Genomic DNA, 22,162 nt, shown 5'->3' with positions numbered 1-22,162 from the left:
TATAAGGGTCATCAACACCACGGGTTGTTGTTGACGTAAAAGCATAGGGTGCTGTTCTTGAATCATGAACAGCATTCATGTTCATGAGTCTGGTGTCCCAAAACACCAGACTCATCCTGGACAAGAACCACCTCAAGTGAGGAGGACCTCTAAGGGAGTGACCCCTGAAAACTCCAGGAAAAATAACCACGGCAATGCAAGAGCAGCACTAGAGAGCACACAGGGAAGGTAACCCGGCACACATGTGGCTTCTGAAACAAAAACACTCAAAACATTTCTCATGCTACACTGAAGTGTACAGGAAATGCCACCTAGGCAAACACCACCACTTAGCTCAACAAGCAGAACATGGGAGCCAGCATGGAAGAAAAGTGACCTAGCACTGGCTACATTAGCTGTAGAAATGAGAGCTGGGACCCCAGCTCTCATTTCAGGAAGTGAGCTACTTTCCCCAAACCCCCTAAACAAGTGGGCAAGGTTAGGTAAATGAGCTGGTGCTAGTTCCAAGAGAATTCAATCATTTGTATAAAAAAGTGGAGAGTAGGGAGTTCTTTCAAGCGGGTTTTAAGGCTTTGGTCTTCTTTGAAACCAGCAATGACTTTCTGGTGGCAAAAATAAATGTCACTGCTCCCTGCGCCTCTGAGAGGGGCGGCCAGGTTCTGACGCAGGTCCGTGGTAGGCCTAAAGAGCTCCATAGCTGACGCGACCTAGTAGATGGTAACAATTCAGCATACAGTAGTTTCAGGAAGCCAAATGGAGCTTTCCCCAGAAAGGAGATATGATGAAATTTTTTGTATACAAGAAGTATAAGGATTGCACAGTTTGTGTATTTTACTGAAGAGCAGCTTAAGAAATTGCCATGAAACCCAAGCCAAACTTCATGTAACAAAATCTTCATGCCATAAATGTGTTAAGCAATTTGAAATACATTTATATTGGAAGCTTTGCAAATTTTAGTTATGAGACACATCAATGTATGAGCAGGCTGATGGTACCAAAAGCAGCATGTGGAATTTAGCAATTAAATATGGGCTAAATGATGAAAATAACTTTGCCAAGATGCCAAAGAATGTATTCTGTCTCTTAGCTAAAGAAGATTACTATTAAAAGGCAGGGGAACTATATTGATAATATAAAGCCAATACTGTATAAAATATGTGGCATATATTGCTTAATGCAGTACAGTAATTTCAGATTCAATTCTATTAATTTGTCCTGCAAAGTAAAATGACAAAAATAACTTATCAATTAAATTATATTTAACTAACTAGCATATTACAAATTAATATTGAATAATTCAGGTTAAATTATTACTACTGAAAAAACTACAAAAAACTTGCCACTTTCCCTTCCCGTAAATGTTTATTTTTTAATGTCGAAGTAATATCCTAATGTGAAATAATTCCATCACATGATAATATCTATACTCATTCCCTGAAACCAAGCATCCTCTATGAAACCAAACACGACAATTAAATGAAAAAATCAAAACTATAGAAAAAGACTTATCTTGAAAAAGACCCATTGCCTAACAATACTCAGGCAACTTTATGCTAAACAGGATCATATAGCAATGATCAGATGATTCAATACTTGTGATCAAATCTCCTAACCATTTTGCAGTGTACCTTTTGGAATGGTTTGCTCCCACAGGGAGTAGAAAACAAGGTAGCATTTATGTTTTCACATTTTGTTACAGTTTTAATAAGAAAAGACCTGCTCTTTTAATTAATACCATAGAAAATTAAATTTGTTTGTAAATTAACGAATGTCATCACAAAACCAACCAATAAGTACATAGGTGAGGCTTATATTATACAGCAGTTATGTTCCTGGACAATGGTGTGTTATGTAAATATGGACAAGATAAACTGAACAAAATATGGAAAAACAAAATAGGAGTATATTCTCAGTTAATGCAAGTATAACACTTAGAAACTACTGACGGTTTGGCCTCCACCACCTTCTCACTTAACACTATCGCTAGCTTTGGACATCGCTCGCGTCCTCTTTTTTTCTCTAGAGTCCTAGCCGAGGACTGTGCTCGCGTCCAATACAAAAATATTTGTATAAAATTCATTTTTTATCCGATCGACTTCAAGATAGTTTCAAAATAAGCGCCATTAGAGTGCGCACAATTTGATATCAAAATGAAAGATGTTAACACGAAACTTGATGTCAGAACACTTAAAAGATTATAAATACGTTTTGGGGTCAAAATTTTAAAATACGTTAAAATTCTATTTATTGAGCTATTATTATGGGACCAGTTTTAAAATGCGCGCCTTTACACTACGAACACTTTGATACCAAAATGAAAGATGTAACACAAAAATTTATGTCAGAACACTGGAAAGATATAAATAATTTTGTGATGATGAGCATCCAAAAATAAAATATTTGTTAAAATTCCAATTATTGCTCTATTATTATGGAACTAGTTTTAAAATATGCACCTTTATATTGTAAACAATTTGATACCAAAACGAGCAACGTAACAAAAATTTATGTTATCAAACTGAATGAGTATACACATTAGGTTGCGGGTGTGATAATTGGTTCTCGTTCACGAGTAATTTTAGGCTTTGCTAAGGGAAGTTACACTGGGCTTTTGGAAAATATGTGCATATACACCTGCAGGGAATTTAATTGCGAACACATTGATACCAAAATGAATGACGTAGCATGAGAATTAAGGTGAGAAAACTGAAACGAGTATACACATTTTACTGATTTTGTGCGCTCATGGGTAACTTTTGCCGACTTTAGGCTTAGCTGTGGGGGAGTCAAGCTTGCTGTTGGACCTTATATGCATACACAATTTGTGTTCACAATTCTATTGTGAACACAATGATACCAAAACGAGCGACGTAGCATGAGAATTAAAGCGAGAAAACTGAAACGAGTATACACATTTAGTGTCGCCGAGAGCTCACCCGCACCGCCAAGGCTACGTCGTGCATACGCGCGGAGCGCACGCCCAGGGCGCGATACTGTTAACTTGTTCCAACTGTCTACTACTGTTTACAAAATAAAACTTTCTAATATTTTTGGGGCACCTTTGTTTCCTTAGCTTGAATCTGTGTCCTCTTGTTCGTGATGTTGCTGGTTTCAGGAATTCCTCTTTATCAATTTGGTAAACTCCTGTTATTATTTTGTAAGTGGTGTTCATATCACCTCTTTTTCTTCTATCTTCTAGCTTTGGCGTATTTAACGCCTCTAGTCTCTCCTCGTAACTCTTGTTTTTCAGTTCCGGAAGCCATTTTGTAGCATGCCATTTCACCTTTTCCGGTTTACTGATGTGCTTCTTAAGATTTGGGCACCATACAACTGCTGCATATTCTAATTTTGGTCTCACAAAAGCCATGAACAGTTTCTTCAGTATTTCACCACCCATATAATTAAGAGCAAGTCAGAAGTTGGAAAGTTCAGTATGTGCTCCTCGCACATTGTTCTTTATGTGTTCCTCTGGTGACAGTGTACTATCCAAAAACCACTCCTAGATCTCGTTCTTTGCTCCTTTCCTTAATTCTTTAAGAGTTCTTTAATTCCTTTCTACATAATTTTTAAGTTGTGTGGGATTTATTTTCTTCAATTCCACATTCGATAACAAGGCATTTATTCACATCGAATTCCATTTGTCACTTGTCGTTCCAAGCACTTATTTTATATCTACATCCTCTATCTTCCCCAGTACCTTAGCATCATCCTCAAACATGTTCATATAACTCTGTATTCCTTCTGGTAGATCATTTATGTAGACAATGAACATTACTGGTACAAGACCTGAACCCTGTAGTTCAGGGTTCTAGTAACTGCCACTAAAGTGGAGGAGTGTTACCCTGCTAGTGACACTCCTCCAGTCAGATAAATTGCCTCTGATTATTGCCTTCATCTTTCTGTCAGTTAGAAAATTTTTCATCCATGTCACCCCTTCAGCATGTTCCAGTGTGAATGTGTAAGTCACATAGATGGTAAGGGAGAACTATACTATGTAATTACCTAAGTGTGGTTATAGGGAGAGAGCTCTTCTTGAAGTATCCTATTTTCTTATACAGTAATCTGTCATATGATGTTTTGAAGGGTCCGATGGTTCTGGCATCCACAATTCTCTCACTTAAAATTATTTGAACTGTCCTTCGATATTCTCAAGAGAACTTTCGTACATTTTTCTGCACCTTTGTTTTCTTATTTTCAATCTATAATTTTTTTTTACAGTATTTATTTATACTGTATATACAAAAGTTCTTACATTCTTGTACAGTCAGTAGCACACATAACGTTTCGGGCAAGTCCTTAATCCTAATATTCCCCGGAATAAAACCCACCAAATCGTTTAACAACCAGTTACCCATTTTACTCTTGGGTAAACAGAGGCTACAGTTAAGGACTGACACCCACTAAATCCTTCCCACCCAGGATACAAAACCAGGCCAAAGTGCTCGAAAAACACTAGGCGAGCATCTTACCACTACGCCACGAGGACTGCTAACTGTTCTTGAAGTTGTTAGTATAAAAAATTCCTTCATGCCAACTTTGCAGATTGCTGTCACGATTTTCTATGTTGTGATCACATCGCCTTTTTACCTTCTAGCTTTTGCATATTTTATACCTCAGCTTGTGCCCACAGATTTTTTAAATTGGCTAGAGTATCAAAGATCTCTCTCTCTCCAGTGATAATTTACTATCCAATTTCATTTTTTTGAAACATATTTGTAGTAGTAGTAGACAGTGGAAAGGATTACACAATATATGGTCCCTAGATTTTAAGATGAGTCGGCAAATCTTTATCTACATTTTATGCAATTTTTCAACCTAGACATAAGTATTCATTCTATGATTATTCATTCTGTATTATAGTATAATACAACTCACAACTGATTATGTTTGTACACTTCTTGAACAGTGCTTTACTGACAAAGTTTGTTCGAACCACAACGCTGTAAATGCTTCACCCATGTACTACAAATACAAATACTGTAATCGCCAACAGAACCTAAACATCTAACCTAATCAATGCCTAAATATGCAAAGTATGCTAATACAGTACATAACAATATTAACACTTCCCTGGATTTTCCACTTGGAATTACGGGCGTTTTGCTTAACCGCTTGTCGGATCACGACGTAAATTTACAGACCGTGTTATAGTGGGTATTTACTACTCGATCGACTTGGGGTCTATATGAATATGTTTGCCATTAAATTTTAGTTTTCTCTAATAGGCACAGTGCCTATTTGAGAAAACGGCAATGTATTGTAACTTAGAGGAGAGACTATTGAGTTGGTGACACAACGAGGGTAATCGCCCACTCCACACACTCTTGTGTTGGCCGCGATCATGATTCTACATTTATATGCATATGTCTGTGTAGAGAATTTTATTCCGAACACTATACAAACAAAAAAAAAACGGTGTGAAACAAGTAAAAACTTGAAAAAACATGAGCAAAGTAAAAACTTTTTACCCTCACGGGTACAAACACGCGTAAGATTTTATTCGCCGCAAATTTATTTGACGCTCTGTTGGTCAATTCTACCCACGTTCTTATAGAACTTTCTATTGTTATATATAAAACTTTCTATTGCGAACACATTGCTATAAAAATGAAATACGTAGCTCGAGAAATAATGTCAGGACAGTGAAATAAGTATAAACTTTCAAAGCGCTGCATCACAACAGTGTCATCGCTGCTGAAATCTCGGCTAACGCTTCGCCCAGTTCCCACACTCGTGTGGAACATAATTAGACATTGATAGGCATATGTCTGGGTGGGGAATTTTATTGCGAGTTCAGTGATATCAAAATAAGCGCTGTAGGATGACTGTGAGGCTGGCAACAAACGAAAGAGTATGAACATTTACTTCCTGTTTGGGTGTCACGGTGAGTCATCTTCGTGAATATTTACTTCGTGGTGGGATAGCAAATGCTTTGGTGACATTTTATGCATATGATCTTGTAGAGAATTTTATTGCCAACACATTGATACCAAAATGAAAAACGTAGCTCGAGAATTGATGTTAGGAGCGTGAAAAGATTATACACTTTTTTGTGTTTACGCTTGAGCGCCCAGAACGCCGCGCGCACAAGGTGCTTTTTTTTTTCACGAGTGCCGCGCGCACTAAAGTGTTAATTTATATTTGAGAAAATTCCTATTTTGCACGAACAGCATGTTAAAATTTATGAATGTATCTTTGGGGTCAACTGCTGGATGGAATGAACATAGACAGCAACAGAATTTATGAAAAAGTCTGTGAAGAAACCCTCATATTGTACCTAACATCGTCCAACATACACATCCTTAACAAAAACTGACTCAACACTGACAAGAGCTGACCCAACATTGACCACAGCTGACCCAACATTGACCACAGCTGACCCGACATTGACCACAGCTGACCCGACATTGACCACAGCTGACCCGACATTGACCACAGCTGACCCAACATTGACCACTGCTGACCCAACATTGTCCACAGCTGACCCAACATTGACCACAGCTGACCCAACATTGTCCACAGCTGACCCAACATTGTCCACAGCTGACCCAACATTGACCACAGCTGACCCAACATTGACCACAGCTGACCCAACATTGACCACAACTGACCCAACATTGACCACAGCTGACCCAACATTGACCACAGCTGACCCAACATTGACCACAGCTGACCCAACATTGTCCACTGCTGACCCAACATTGACCACAGCTGACCCAACATTGACCACAGCTGACCCAACATTGTCCACAGCTGACCTGACATTGTCCACAGCTGACCCAAGATTCACAAGAACGGACCCAACACTGACAAGAACAGACCCAACACTGACAAGAACGGACCCAACACTGACAAGAACGGACCCAACACTGACAAGAACGGACCCAACACTGACAAGAACGGACCCAACACTGACAAGAACGGACCCAACACTGACAAAAACGGACCCAACACTGACAAAAACGGACCCAACACTGACAAAAACGGACCCAACACTGACAAGAACGGACCCAACACTGACAAAAACGGACCCAACACTGACAAAAACGGACCCAACACTGACAAAAACGGACCCAACACTGACAAAAACGGACCCAACACTGACAAAAACGGACCCAAATCTGACAAAAACGGACCCAACACTGACAAAAACGGACCCAACACTGACAAAAACGGACCCAACACTGACAAAAACGGACCCAACACTGACAAAAACGGACCCAACACTGACAAAAACGGACCCAACACTGACAAAAACGGACCCAACACTGACAAAAACGGACCCAACACTGACAAAAAACGAACCCAACACTGACAAAAACGGACCCAACACTGACAAAAACGGACCCAACACTGACAAGAACGGACCCAACACTGACTAGAACGGACCCAACACTGACAAGAACAGACCCAACACTGACAAGAACAGACCCAACACTGACAAAAACGGACCCAACACTGACAAGAACGGACCCAACACTGACAAGAACAGACCCAACACTGACAAAAACGGACCCAACACTGACAAGAACGGACCCAACACTGACAAGAACGGACCCAACACTGACAAGAGTCTACCCATTATAAATATTAAAGCAATAGAGTAAAACTTATATAAAATAGATAATTTTCATGTGATATTGTTTCCAAATATGTGCAAATACATGTTTCATCAAATGTACAAATAAAATAAAACTTTTTATGATTAGTAAAAAATATAGAGAAGTCCAGATAAGCTAAAGGGGTTTGGTCTCAAATTACTTTGGATAATGGAGACTCCCAAAATATTTAATTGAATTCCTCATAACAATAGAATAAACTTCTATTCTCTAATAGATAAAGGTTATCAAAATCTTTGATGTAAAACAAATACAGTGCTGAAAATATAATATTAGTTTCTATTCACAATACACATACTAATGTGTACCTCAGTTCCAGTATAATATATATATAGTATATATATATTATATACATACATACACAGTACTGTACTGTATATCCAAGTACTGTACTATGAATGCTACAAGGGTTAAATAGTTGATATACAAGACACATAATTTGCTTCAATGTTAGTACTGTATTAATAAAATAAGTACCAAAACAACTTTTAGTTAATGTTACATCTATTATGTAATGTGCAAGATATAGGTTTAAGAAAATTAATAACAGCTACATTCATAACAACAATTATACAGTTTGATATTATCGATATAGGCTACATAATAAGCAACCTTATAATATTTGAATAAATCTCAGGAGGCCAAAACCAATTTGTGTATCTAAATCAATTTGAACCAGTAAGTTCTTGTGAAGTAAATTACCAGTAACATTATGTGGAAAAATCACATTAACAGTAAAATTTTTTATTATATTATTTATAAATAACACCATCATTCTTACACATTACAGTCATCAATGAAAAGTTTTGGGATGATAATTAAAGCAAAATTAAGTCCAAATTATTATTAGCCAAAACAATACACTGACAAAGGTCATGAATTCCAAAATGTGAACTTTGCATTCCAGTTCAGGGGTGTACATAAACTAGGAATTCTACTACATTATCATCCCTCTGTTATTTCCATCTACATCAAATGTGTTAAATGTATATATATATATATACAAACAAATCACAAACCAGAAGACCATTAGTAAACTAAAATACTTAATGCAGATGAGAAAGATGCTGTAGTAGTCAATAGGCATCAGTCCTTCTCAGAGATCTTTGTCAGTTATTGTATTAAAAATAAAGCATTTGAAGAAAATTGAGATGCAGGCTCATTTTGATCCATTAATAAACTTTCAACACAAAGTCAGAGCAGATTAAATATGCTAAAAATAAAGGATCCCAAAGTCCAAAGAACGTGCACAGTTGTTGAGCCTGTCCATTCTGATTTACACATGATAGACTGTTAAGCCAATTACATCACTACAGCATACACGGCACCGTCAACACAACCAGGATTAATACTAAGAGAACCAATTACAATGCAGTTACCATCACCACCTTCACCTGTACCACCACCATCACCCGAGCATGCTAAAAAGAACTCACTCTCTGCTAACCTGGAGCTTAATGTTCTCAATCTGCTCATGAACAACCCCCGCATCACATGGGAAGGAATAGTGTATTAGTATCCTGCACACCTCACTCTTTCTCACGCATTTATCAATAATACCAAAAGCTGTTTGAACCTCAGATGGAGTTGAAACACTTCTAAGGCTCATCCTTCAATGTAAATATGCTAACTGCATATTACTGCTAACTGCATTAATATAGGAGCTATGAAAGATTGAGAATTTAAATTTATTATTTATTTATTCAAATTAAACTGAGCCTAATGTGAACTCCATCAAAAGCATAATGGATATGATTAGCTATATTAACCCTTATTTCAAGTTTCAGTGAAGCTCAGTTTTATATACTGTATAAGAAAATGAGCCAGAAAGAAACTTCCTAACAAGCAGATCATGGAGCCAGATGTGTTCAAGATGCTGTAATATTGTTATTAAAGTATTTGAAAGTTTGCCAATATTGTGTTGCATTTGATTAGGTAAATTGTTCATGGAAATAATTTGCTCATGTGCAAACCCAACAGAACATTTAAGATAGGATAAGTCTCAAACACACTGGCATTTTTTTTCCCCCAATAATCAACAAATTGGTTCCTCAATTAAGAAGCATGTGTTATTAAGAAGCAGAACTATAAACTTTCATGACATCTGAAATAGATGAGGGAAAATATTGTCTCCAGAAAATATGAATAGGAATCAGTAACAAGAAATATATGAAAATTAATTACATAAAAGTCACTGATTCACAGGCAATATTAAATTAATTGTGTTAACTGTACCCATGATTTTGTTTTTACTATATACAATGAATACAAATATACAGAAACATATAATTATACAAATCCAAAAAATAAATAAATTTATTAAAAACCATAATTAGGGCATAAATGATAAATACTAAAATCACACTTCAAAAGTATAAGGTTTAAGGACTACAGGGGGTATATTTCAAACTATTTCTCAATTTGACAGACTGAGATACTTTCAGGTGTTGAAGTTGAGCTTCCTGTGGGTCGGCACACAGACAAGTGGCTGGTAACATACAAACTAACAAGAACACCACCTTCCCAGTTCTTCCCAACCCATGGATTGTTTACTTTATTTTAATACACTGGAATATGTTTCAAATGTACTGTACTGCACTTCCTATTTTTATACAACACAGTGTGTATAAATTTTGTGCAACGATCACAATCTTTAACACAAATATTGGTATAGTCATTCTTAACCTAAAAATTAGTTAAATTCCAAAATGTTTAGGGGCTAGAATATATGGTGCAGAAACACTAGTACTACATATATTGTAATATATATTGCAAAGTTAAAATTTCTGACCATCAGCAGACTAGTTTATTGAGCCGAGTGCTGGGGAGCACGAAATACAAACACATACGATAGTAATGAATTACAACACTGGGTCATTTATGGGTGGAGCAAGTTCCTTGGGACAGGGGGTGAAGGAGGGGAGAACAACCACACTCTCCCTCCTCTGGTCAGTCTTTAACCTTTAAACTGCACAAAATGTCATATGATGTGTGACACTGAACTCAGTTTTTAAAAATTTCTGAAACGCTTTCAAAAGTTTTGTGCATAATCTACTAGGCAAATGCTCCAACTTTGTCTAAATGATACCAGTGTAACTTGAAAAAACAAGAAAATAAAAAATAATCATAAAATTGAATATTGAAAACTTCAGATTTTGAAATCTGCTGCAAAAATATAAAAATATCACCAACTGTTCATTTGATGTTATTATGCTCTCAGAATAGCATATGATTTTCATTTTTATATATTTAGAATATAGGTTTTCAGTATAGTTTGCTGTAAAAAAAAAAATTGTCAACATGGCATTTGAAATATGCGCAAATTTAGACAACAAAAATTTGTAAATACAAACGTTTGGAGTTTATGAAAAATCAATTCTATAGGGATTGAAGAACAGACAGCTGTTCACACTTTATGTAAAAATGGTGAGAATCGGTCAGAAACTAGAGTTTTGGATACTGAAGTTGAAATTCTAGTTATAGATATAATTGAAGTTGAAGTTATCGACAATGAATAAGGCAGTTCTAAATCATGAGTTTACTTGTATGTTGTAATAAACATTGTTTGGCATTTGTACTCAAGTATGTGAAAGTTGTAGGTCAATGTGTGTAGAAATGAAGTAAAAAAATACTCCCCCCCCCCCCAAAAAAAAAAAGTGTTGAATGTAATGAAACGCCATTCACTGGGTGAGCCCTGGATGCTCCCTGGAGCTTATCGGGCTAATGTATGTTAGCCCGATAAGAGACAAAAATTGCCGAAAGGACCGCCAGGAAATTTCATACTGCCTTCTAGATGAAACTCGCAGGTGGGATACCATCAACTAAGCCACCTGATCACTATACAAGTGGTGATACACCCGCGCCAAAAAACCCAGACGCAAAGAGTGGAGGAGAAGATCGAACCAGCCACGTAACGGACTGGACCGATCTGCTGAAAGAGGCGGAGCCGCGGGAAAACCCTCGGGTTCGGACATCGAGCAAGAAGTACCTGAAACCAAGGCTGGCCCGGTCACCAAGGAGCCAACAGGACTACTCTCCCTTGGTAAGTCTCCAACCAAGCCAGGATCTGGAGCAACAACCGGACCGAAGGGAAGAGGTACAGGTAACTCCGCCTCGACCAGTCCAGCCGAAAGGCATCGACCTTGATGGCCTTGCAGTCTGGAAAGGAAATCACATAAACTGGAAGACGCCTCGACCACACCGATGCGAATAGGTCCACCTCTGGGCGCTCGCACGTCTGGCAGAGCCAACTGAATGAGTTGGCGTCGACCGTCCATTCCGTGGAAGGGGAATGAACCGAGACAGGCCGTCCGCCAGGACGCTTAACACCCGAACTCCGCAGACGAGTCACCCGAAGCGACTAGCCCCAAAGAAATAAGGACTGCATCGAACCCCCGGGGTTCAGGAAATGAACCACCGGGAAGCAGTCTGAATGGAGCCAGATCATTGCTCCTCGAGCGACCCAAATCCTCTGAAGCGAATGCCACACTGCCGTGAACTCCCTCGCCATGCTGTGAGCTTGACGGAAGGACGGACCCCACCGACCCTGGCAAGCCTGGTGACCACTTATCACAAAACCCCAGCCGAGAGACAAGGCATCTGTGAACACATCGAGCGAGGGCTCGGGGAGGCACCACAGCACAGAACCCCGAAAAACCTGCAGAGGATGCTGGCAACGCAGAAGGGACGACCCTGAAAAAACCAGAACATCCGCCAAAGCCAGATCTGATCTGATGGGTAGACCAGCACGGCGAAGCTCAGCCTCCCATACAGTCGCTCAAACAACCGACGGGTGACCCGGGCGCCCTCCAAAAACAGCAGAGGTGGGGCTGCAGCCGCAAGAAAGTCACAGGAAGAAGAGACAAGGAAGTGGTCCAAGAGTCCCACACCAAACCCAGCCAAGTCCGAACCTGAGAGGGAACCAAAAGGGACTTCCTCCAGTTCACAATGAACCCGAACCCGGCGAGCTGGGAAAGACCCATCTCCCTAGCGAGCAGACACGCGAACTGGCTGGGAGCCCACACCAGCCAGTTGTTGAGGTAAGCCAGAACCTGAACCCCTAACAGAAGCAAACAGGTCACCATGACCCGGTAAGGCTTGTGAACACTCGAGGTGCCAGATTCAAGCTGAATGGAAGGCAACGAAAGCGGTAAGCTTGTCACCCCACGACAACACCGAGCTAGTCACTGAACCCCGGATGAATCGGGATGTGTACAATAACATTATTAAACCAGAACTGAAGGGCAAGAGCTACAAAGAGAGGTTAGAGGCATTAAATATGCCAAAACTGGAAGACAGAAGAAAAAGAGGTGATATGATCACTACATACAAAATAGTAACAGGAATTGATAAAATCGATAGGGAAGATTTCCCGAGACCTGGAACTTTAAGAACAAGAGGTCATAGATATAAACTAGCTAAACACAGATGCCGAAGAAATATAAGAAAATTCACTTTCGCAAACAGAGTGGTAGACGGTTGGAACAAGTTAGATGAGAAGGTGGTGGAGGCCAAGACCGTCAGTAGTTTCAAAGCGTTATATGACAAAGAGTGCTGGGAAGACGGGACACCACGAGCGTAGCTCTCATCCTGTAACTACACTTAGGTAATTACGCGTCCCGGAGGTCCAGACACCATCCAGGTACCTGGCGCCAAAAGCAGCCGGACCTGAGACAGAGTGGTCATCTGAAAGGAGGGGGGCAAAAGTCCCAGGGATTCAGACTAGACAAGTCCAGTATGAATCACAGAACCGCACAGTCCCGTTTTGGAACTGAAAACAGGTGGGAAACCCACCAGAGGGACGTTGTCGTTTTGACCACACACAAGCAAACCCACTCCTGGATGACCTGACAAAGCACAGGAGAAGAGGCCTACCCTGCCAGCCCCGATCCCCCGAAAGGAGGAGGAGCGACCCAACTCCACCACAGGTTGGAGGAAATGACCCGGAATGCCCACGAGTCATGGGACCAGGCGAGAGCAAACAGCGTGAGCCCCCCCCCCCTATCGTCCCATCAACGGAGCAACCCGCAAAAGGGCCGACGACCCCTACAAGAGCCCAACCAACGCTAAGAGCGATTACTGCGCTGACCAGATGCCGATGGCTCCAGAGGTGGTGCCGGCCCCGAATCTGGCACTACTGGCTTACGACGACCGAAGGAACCCTGAGACCTGGCACGACCCTACCGGGCAGGACCTCCATGGCCCCCCCGGAGAACCTACAAGTCCGACAAAGGCCGTCAACTAGACAAAGCTGCCGACAGGAAAAGCACCACCGCAGACTCTGCAAACAGCAACGGACAAAAAGGTGATGAAAATCTAAGAGCCAGGGCCCAAGATGATTCCAAAATTTTTTAGACAAGCACAGCCTGTCTGCACGCGAGGCGAGAAGCGAAGAACAGACATCGCCTCCCTCAGAAACGGTGCATACAACTTCACCAAAGCAGCCGGCGCCCGAGCTGCCGAAGTAAGCACACCGGACCCTGGCCCAGAAACCAGCTCCTCCACACCCAGCATGAGACAGTCTGAAGACAGCTCCAGCAGGGAAAAGAAGTGCAAGACCATAGTGAAGTGCCCACGGGTGCACAAATCCTCGGCCACCAGGGATGCTGAAAGGGAGGGAACCTGCACGTGAAACCGCACCTGGCCGACATCATAAGGAAGGACGGGAGCGAACTAGCACACCCTGAGGTGCTACAACTCACCCTCCAGGAAAACCTGAACGACCGTAGGCAACTCTTACCATTCAAGTGCGCATTCTGACAGGACGAATGCCAAGCACCCCAAAGAAGAAAAGGCAGTCTGCCAGCCAGGAAGACTCCTGCACCTTGTAATGCACCCAATACAGAAAAAGAGGAGCCACACTCAAAAAGAAGGCTTCATTATCAAGGCGTAATCCGGGTCTTGCAGGAGGTAAGCAGCAAGGGGCCTCCCACACCTTCCTCGGTGGGATACAGGAAGCCAAAAGCCGCCAGGAGGGAACCGAAGAACCCAAGGGAACTCAGACCCGAACCCGACTCCCTGTAACAACAAGCCCTGCGCCGAGGGTACCAAACACCCAAGCAGGGGCAAGTGGGGCTCAGGCTTCCCCAAGTCAACTCCTCCCCAGCCCCGGAATCCTCCATGTCAGGACCTGGGGCCGAGCCGTCCTCCAAACCTTCTACCTTTGGAGAAAAAGCAGAGTCCACCGGAAAAGCAGGAATGAAGGGGGGTCCGCTGGCATGGCCCAAAACCTCCGGCAGGAGGACCAGGCTCGAATGCCTCCACCGCCGATCTGGAAGGGGCAATCCCCGAAGCCACCAGTCTCTCACTACCAGTATGTATAATTCAGCGGGGCAGCTGCGGGGCATCTGGAAAGGCAACCAACCTCACATGTTGCTCCAACTTAAACCTTGCATGCAATGCTAGAGCTGCCTGCACCCAAATATCAGTCTCCGTGGACTGGGTGAATGGAATACAAGCAAAGAATACCACTCGCAGGACTACGGGGTCATAGGTGTCACTGACCCCGACAAGCAACAAGGCGGAGTCAGATGGTGAGTGTTACCCCAAAAACAGGGGAATAGAGCAACCTTCAAACTCGCACAAGGTGAGGTGGGACTCAGAGGTCTCCTACATTGGACCACTGAGCTCCAATGGGGGTTTCCAGGGCGCTTAGGCTGACTGCTAAGGGAAGCCCAGGCGAGGTACTGCTAATCGGTTATCCCAGAGCTACCAAGCAAACAATCTAAAAGCTGAACCCCTGCGACATGTGCAAGCACGGGGACCTAGTTGAAGGCCACCAAAAACCTAGTAGTGGTCCTACCACCACACCTAGCAGACCCCCATCAAGCTAAACAAAACAAAAACAAAAGAAAAACCCTGCAAAAGTACAACGTGTCTAGGAGAACAGAACCGGTCGCTATGCGTATATCAGACAGCTGCACAGTACCTCGCACCCCAGCCAGCGACGAAACTACCGCCTAACCCAAGCGAAAACAGGAGTAAGAACCACCTCAGCTGAACCCCCAAGGGCGGGCAATCACTGAGCAGTGACAGAACCACACAGAGGTAGCTGCTCCTGAACGGCTCATAGAAGATAACCCTGAAGCCGCAAAGGCAGTACTTACAGGGCACCTAGGGAAGGCGGTCTTAGGTGCATGCAGCCCCAGTACTCTTGTGTTACTCCTGGCTCACACACCACCAATACAGAGCAACAACACCGCACTGCAGCACTGCGCAAAGAGTGGAGCCAGGGCGATCGACCATCACCAACACAACAGCCTCTTGAACTGAGGAGAGTTGCCGGTATGGAGGTCAGGGGCCCCCCGTCCCTCTCCTGGGGGAGGGGGGGAGGGTTGCGCAGATGGATTCGCTGCATTTGTGGTGACTTGTTTCCTTGGTTTTGATTGAGGAGTTCTGGTGTTAGTTCGGCTTTTGGTTTGCAATTTATTTGATCAGCAGTAGTTTGTTTTGGAATTTCTACCTTTCTGGGTGCCTGATCTGGTAGATGGCAGACAAAGACTGCTTCCAAATACACTGGGGTGTCTTTAGGCCATTGCTCCTTGTGCCGCTCTTGAGGGGGGCCAGGTTCTGGCTCTGGTCCTCGGTAGGCCTAGAACTCCTTCGATTGACTGTTGCCACGGTCTAATATATACACATCAGCCCGGTATAGCTCTAGGGAGCTGAAGAGGCTCTCCACAGAATAGCCCTAATCTGGTCCCTAATCATCAAAACAACCTAAAGAAACAAGGAAAATAGAGTTTGAAATCTGTGACAAAATCAGCCAAAAAAATTCAAAGTCCCAAGTTCTGAGAGTTGTAACTGATTTATTTGTTGACCAATTTAATTCTGGCTTCACATAGTTAGGGATGAGTATGAATTCTTCAGGATGTAATGGTTAAAACAAATTCAAATAATAAACAAAGGAGGAAAAAACTTAAACTTAAAAAAAAAGTTCCCCTAAAAAACCAGCGTTGAATGTAATGAAACGCCATTTTCTGGGTGAGCCCCTATGGCTCCCTGGAGCTTATCGGGCTAATGTGTGTTATGTTAGACCGGGACATTAGCTAAGGAGTTCAGACCTACCAGGGACCAGCGCCAGAACCTGGCCCCTTCAGAGAGGTTTCAGGGAGCAATGGCCCTGGAAAACCCCATATGGTTGGGGGTTTTCCTTATCTGCCATCGACCGGGGTTAGGCACCCAGAAAGGTAGGCGTAACAAAACAAACCCCACATGGTAAGAAACTACAACAAAAACCGAACAGAGAGGTAGAAAACTCCCTACAATCCCAAGGAAACAAGCAAACATCACACTTTACTGCCGCGCCGATCGTCCGCGCAGCCCTCCCCACCCCGGGAGGGGGAGGGGGGAGCCCCGGACCTACCGCGCCGGCTGCCAAGCTCCAGTTCGGAAGCTAAGCTTCAACCAACGCGAAAAAACCGCCGACCGGTGGGAGGGAGGGTTTCCAGGGAGCCTCCGGGGCTCACCCAGAAAATGGCGTTTCATTACATTCAACGCTGGTTTTCTGTGGGGAGCCCCTACGGCTCCCTGGAGCTTCATACCCAAAGAGAAGGAAAGAAAGGGCTAACCCGGGAGGCGGCCGCCACAAACTCTGCAACGCAAAGCCAAGACAACCGGTCGCAAACCTGCGACCCAAGGCAACAAGAACGCCCAAGAACAGACGCACATATGGATGGGCGGCCAAAAACCTGTGCGACCCACAATTCCCTGCGCCCGAGACGTCACCAACACAGCAGCAATTGCTGCAAACGTCTGAACAGCACGGGCGCAAAGACAGACCGCAGTAAGAAGGAAAACACCGCGGACGACCCGGGAGACCCGAGCCCTGAAAACAGGGAACGAAGGAACCGGATCAACCACAGCGCATCTCCCGGCATGGTACGCCAGCAACAGCAAAAAGCACAACTGGACAACACAGGACGCACCCCCCGGCCAAACCAAACAAGGACCAATACCCCAAGAACCCCTCCGGAAAGCAGCCGTCTCGACCGTCGCCAGGACAGAGAAAGGCTGCACACCAATAAAGCTACCACCAGTACCCAAGAGGAGGAAACTGAAACCGAAGGGGCTACCACAAACTGAGGGGAAGAGAAGAAGGCACCCTGAACAAGGACCAGGATGGCTCAGGCGACGCATGAGCAGGCCGGAGGGGAAACAAAACGCGAGAAGACGTAATAAACGTCATACAGTCTCCAAGACGAAGCTCGCAGGTGGGACACCGTCAACAAAGCCACCTGAACACCATAGAGATGGCGATACCTGCGTCAAAATACCAGACGCGAAGAGCCAAAGAGAAGGCCGAACCAGTCACGGACATGACCGATTCGGCCTGCTGAAAGAGGCGAAGCCTCAGGAAAAACGCCCCGGGTACGGACACCTATCAAGCAGCGTCTGAAAAGAAGGCCGGGCCGGCCACAGTGGAACCATAAGGACTGTTCTCGTGGGAATGGGCTGCAACTGAGCCAGAACCCGAAGCAACAGCTGGACCGGGAGAAGAGGTACAGGTACCCCCCACCTCGACCAGGCCTGCCGAAAGCCTCCACCGTGAAGTCCTCGCAGGTGGGAAGGGCGCCACAAAACGGGCGACGCCTAGACCACGCCGACCCGAAGACGTCCATGGCCAGGAGTCCATAAGCCCAACAGAGCCAACAAAACGAATCGGCGACGACTGGCCAACCCACGAAGAGGAATGAACCGAGACAGCTGTCCACCAGGACGCAGGACACACCCCGGACACGAACCACACGGTTAACCAAACCCCCTGTGGTTCCGGCAAGAACCACCAGAGAACAGTCCAAACAGAGCTGAATGGTAGAGTACCTAGTGACCCAAACCCTCCGAAGCGCAAACCAGACAGCCATGAACACCTGAACCGGGCTGTGAGCCCGACGGACAGACAGACTCCATCAACCTCGGCCGACCTGGTGAGCACTGGTCACAAAGCCCCAGCCGAGAGACGACCCGTCCGTGAACACATCGAGCGAAGGCTCGGGGAGCCGCCAAGGCACGGAACCCCGAAAACCCCAAAGAGGAAGCTGGTGACGCAGCACCAACACCAGATCCCCCAGAGGAACCCAAGGAATGCAAGAGGCGGAAGTGGAGTCTCCGTAGGAACCAACCGACGCCGGAGCCAAACCCGACTCCGCGGGCAGACAAGCACGCCGAAGTGCAAACTCCCGCACAACCGCCCAAGCAACCGCTGAGCAACCCGGGACCCCCTCCTGAACAGCCAAAGGCGGGACCACAGCCACAGTAACACTTCTGGAGGGAAGACAATGAGGGGCCCAAGAGCCTGAAACAAGGCCCAGGTCCGAACCCGGGACGGAAACAGAAGGTAAAACCACCAGATCACCAGGAAACCAAACCCAGCGATCTGGAAAGAACCATCCCCTGGCGAGCAGACAAGCGGACTGACTGGGAGCCCACTCCAGCCAGTCGTCGAGGTAGGCCAGACACCGAATCTCAGACGCAGACAGGGCACTAAGATCCGGTAAAGATGCAAAGAGTATACCAAGTGCCCTTCACAAAATAGGGAATGCAAGAAAAACAGCAAACCTGAAGCCCCACCACCAAAGCATTGTATGACAAACATATGAAGACATTATGACATATGACAATCATTATATGACAATATGACAAATATAATCAAAGCATTATATGACAAAGAGTGCTGGGAAGACGGGACACCACGAGAGTAGCTCTCATCCTGTAACTACACGTAGGTAAGTACACATAGGTAATTACCAACCGTGCTAGCCCCAGAAAAACTGGAGAGGAACGTGCCAAGAAGTGACCTGGAGGTCCAGGTCCACCATCCATGCACCCGGCCCGAACAGAATCCGAACAGGAGACAACAGTCCTCCGAGCAGGGCAGAGGATCCAGGGCGCAGACGGAAGTAGACCAGAAGAACTGCAGACTGGAAAAGCTCATGACTGCAAAGAGCAGACGGGAAGCCCAGAAGGATGGGGCGGATCGACCACGCCCCACGCACCCACGAAGAAGAAATGACGAAGCGCAGGGAAGAAGCCCACCCCGCCAGCTCTGAACCCCCCCCAAGGGGGAGAAGCCGTCCTCCGACGCCAGCAGAGGCCGGAAGACAACCCAAAGCGCCCACCAACAGCGGGACCAAGCGAGAGGCAACAGAGCAAGCTGCTCCCCCAGCGCCCAGTCAACAGAGAAGGGAACAGAACCCCTTCAGAAAGAAAAAGTACACTACCGAAGTCATGAGGAGAGACTACGGGAATGAAACCACACTTCGCTGGAAGAGGAAGTGAGGGGAGACCTGATCACCACATACAAGATACCCAAGGGAATCGACAGGGTTGAGAAGGACAGGCTATGTAACACAAGGGGCACACGCACTAGGGGACACAGGTGGAAACTGAGTACCCAAAAGAGCCACAGATAGAAGTATTTTTTTTTTTTTTTTTTTTTCTGAGTCAGAATGGGAACGGGAAGGCACTAAGAAGTAATGTGGCGACTCCTCACACAAGGAACGAGGCTGACCCCCATACAACGTCACATGTAGACATGACAGCCCAAGAGGCACAGGAACCGATACCCTTGTTGACGGACGGTTGAGAGGCAGGACCAAGGAGCCAGAGCTCAACCCCCACAAGCACAACTAGGTGAGGACATATAGTGTAAAAGCACAAGCCGCCGACTAGTGGCAAAGAGCACTACGCCGGCCAGGCAAAGAAGGCACAAAACTGCATCAAAAGGCCCACCTCGACAGCAAAACCACAAAGTCCCAGCACAACCACAACATGTGCCAAGACCCAAAAAGCTCAGTCTGCAAGCCAGGAAGACCCCGGAACCCCAAAAGGCAGAACCGGGTCACATGAGGACACAAAGTCCCCTGAACCCACAAAAGGGGGCCCAAGAGGAAGAAACCTCCAGAACGAAACCAAGGAATCCAAAGGAACCCAGAATCGAACCAGGGGGAGCCCAAACCACCACATTTGCCAGCGGAGAACACCACTAAAAGGCAAAGCACAGACCCCAGCAGAACGCCCTGGGAAAACGGTCCCAACAGACCGAAAACCGAGGGGCAAGGTGTGGGAGCAAGCATACCAGCCAGGGGCACTGAGCCTAAACCCAGAGGCTCAGACCCAAAATCAACACCCAAACGTTCCCAGAGGAACAGGCAACGGCAAGAAAACACCAGAAAAACAAAGAAACGACAACAGGAGAACAAAAACCGTGCAAATTTTTTGAAAACTCACCAGAGACGCTCGCTCGCACACCCAGACGCATGTAAACAAACCGCAACGCCGCCCTGGTGGCCACGCCGGGAAACCGGCAGACGAAAATGGCTGCCAGCAGGGGCTGTGACTGACGCTTAATACACAAAAACACGCCAGCAAATGTGGGAAGCTAGCAGACTGGAAGGGCGAAAAACGACGCCCAACAGCAGAAAAACCCCTGAAGGGGCAAAACCGCCCCAGAACTGCTAGTAGGCATCCCCCACAGCCCCGGGAACCAACAACAGAGGCCCCGGGGCAGAGCCGTCCTCCAAGCCCTCCGCCCTGAAAGAAAAGCAAGAGCCCATGGGAAAGGCAACAAGAAAGGGCCGCTGGTAAGACCCAGAAGCCTTGGCAGGAGGCACAGGCTCAAACCTCCGTCCCCAACCCGAACGGGGCATCCCCCGAAAACCGCCCGAGTCTCTGCCGCAACTGAACCCCGCCCCGACCCAGAAACACGCAGACGGTCCGGAGCCGGGAACATGGAGAGAAAGGGGCGAGCAGCACCTAACCAAACGGGGCGGCCACGGGGCATTCGAGTGGGAAACCAACCTAGCATGTTGCAGCAACCTAACCTAGCTTGCAACACGGATGCCGCCTGTACTCTGAACAGTAATAACATCAGGAGAGTACTGGAGAACAAGCAGAGAATCTCTCGCAAGACTCCGGGTCAAGGTGTCAGTGACCCAACAGGCAGCATGACGGAGGTAAAAATGGCGACTGTCACCCGGAGACAAGGGAACAGCAACCAACGATCCCGTTCAAGACGGGTTGGAACCCGGAAGACACATTCAATGGTCCCCCGAGCCCAGACAGGGGTTTCCAGGGCCCGTAGGGTAACAACTACGGGAAGCCCGGGCAAGGTGTTGCTAACCGGTTAAGAAACCCAAACATAACAAGAGGGTAGATTATAGCACTGAAAACCCCTGAGACGTGTACAAGCACGGGGGCCTAGCAGAGGGCCGCCAAACACTACCAGTGGAACTATAACCACCTTAGGCAGACCCCCACCAGGCAAGAAAATGAAAAACAAAAGAAAAACCCCGCAAAAGTACACCGTCTCCAGAGGCAACAGAAACCGGCCGCCGCTTAGGTGGCAGGCTGCGCAACACCTTGACGCCCTAACCAGCACAATACCAATCCCTACCCAGGGCCAAACAAGGGCCCCAAGCCCCAGCTGGCCCCAAGGGCGAGGCAAATGCCGAGCAGCAAGAACCTCTACGGGAATGGTTCCCGAACGCCCCAGGGAAGATAACCCTGTAACGCAAGGGCAGTACTCACAGGGCGCTTAGGGAAGTCAG

General features: G+C 45.5%; 1 protein-coding gene across 1 annotated transcript in view; it reads right to left on the bottom strand.

The window, feature by feature from the left end:
* Positions 1-22,162, bottom strand: part of Hem (Nck associated protein 1 Hem) — a 297,069-nt gene that overhangs the window by 56,085 nt on the left and 218,822 nt on the right. Inside the window, 1 exon segment of the mRNA XM_045741430.2 lies at positions 9,067-9,087. Within this exon segment, the coding sequence (XP_045597386.2) occupies positions 9,067-9,087 (21 nt within the window).

Source organism: Procambarus clarkii, chromosome 19 (genome assembly GCF_040958095.1).
Source record: "Procambarus clarkii isolate CNS0578487 chromosome 19, FALCON_Pclarkii_2.0, whole genome shotgun sequence".
Classification (NCBI taxonomy): Eukaryota; Metazoa; Arthropoda; class Malacostraca; order Decapoda; family Cambaridae; genus Procambarus; species Procambarus clarkii.
Note: the sequence above shows the minus strand (reverse complement) of the source record. Positions and strands in the feature narration are given on the sequence as shown.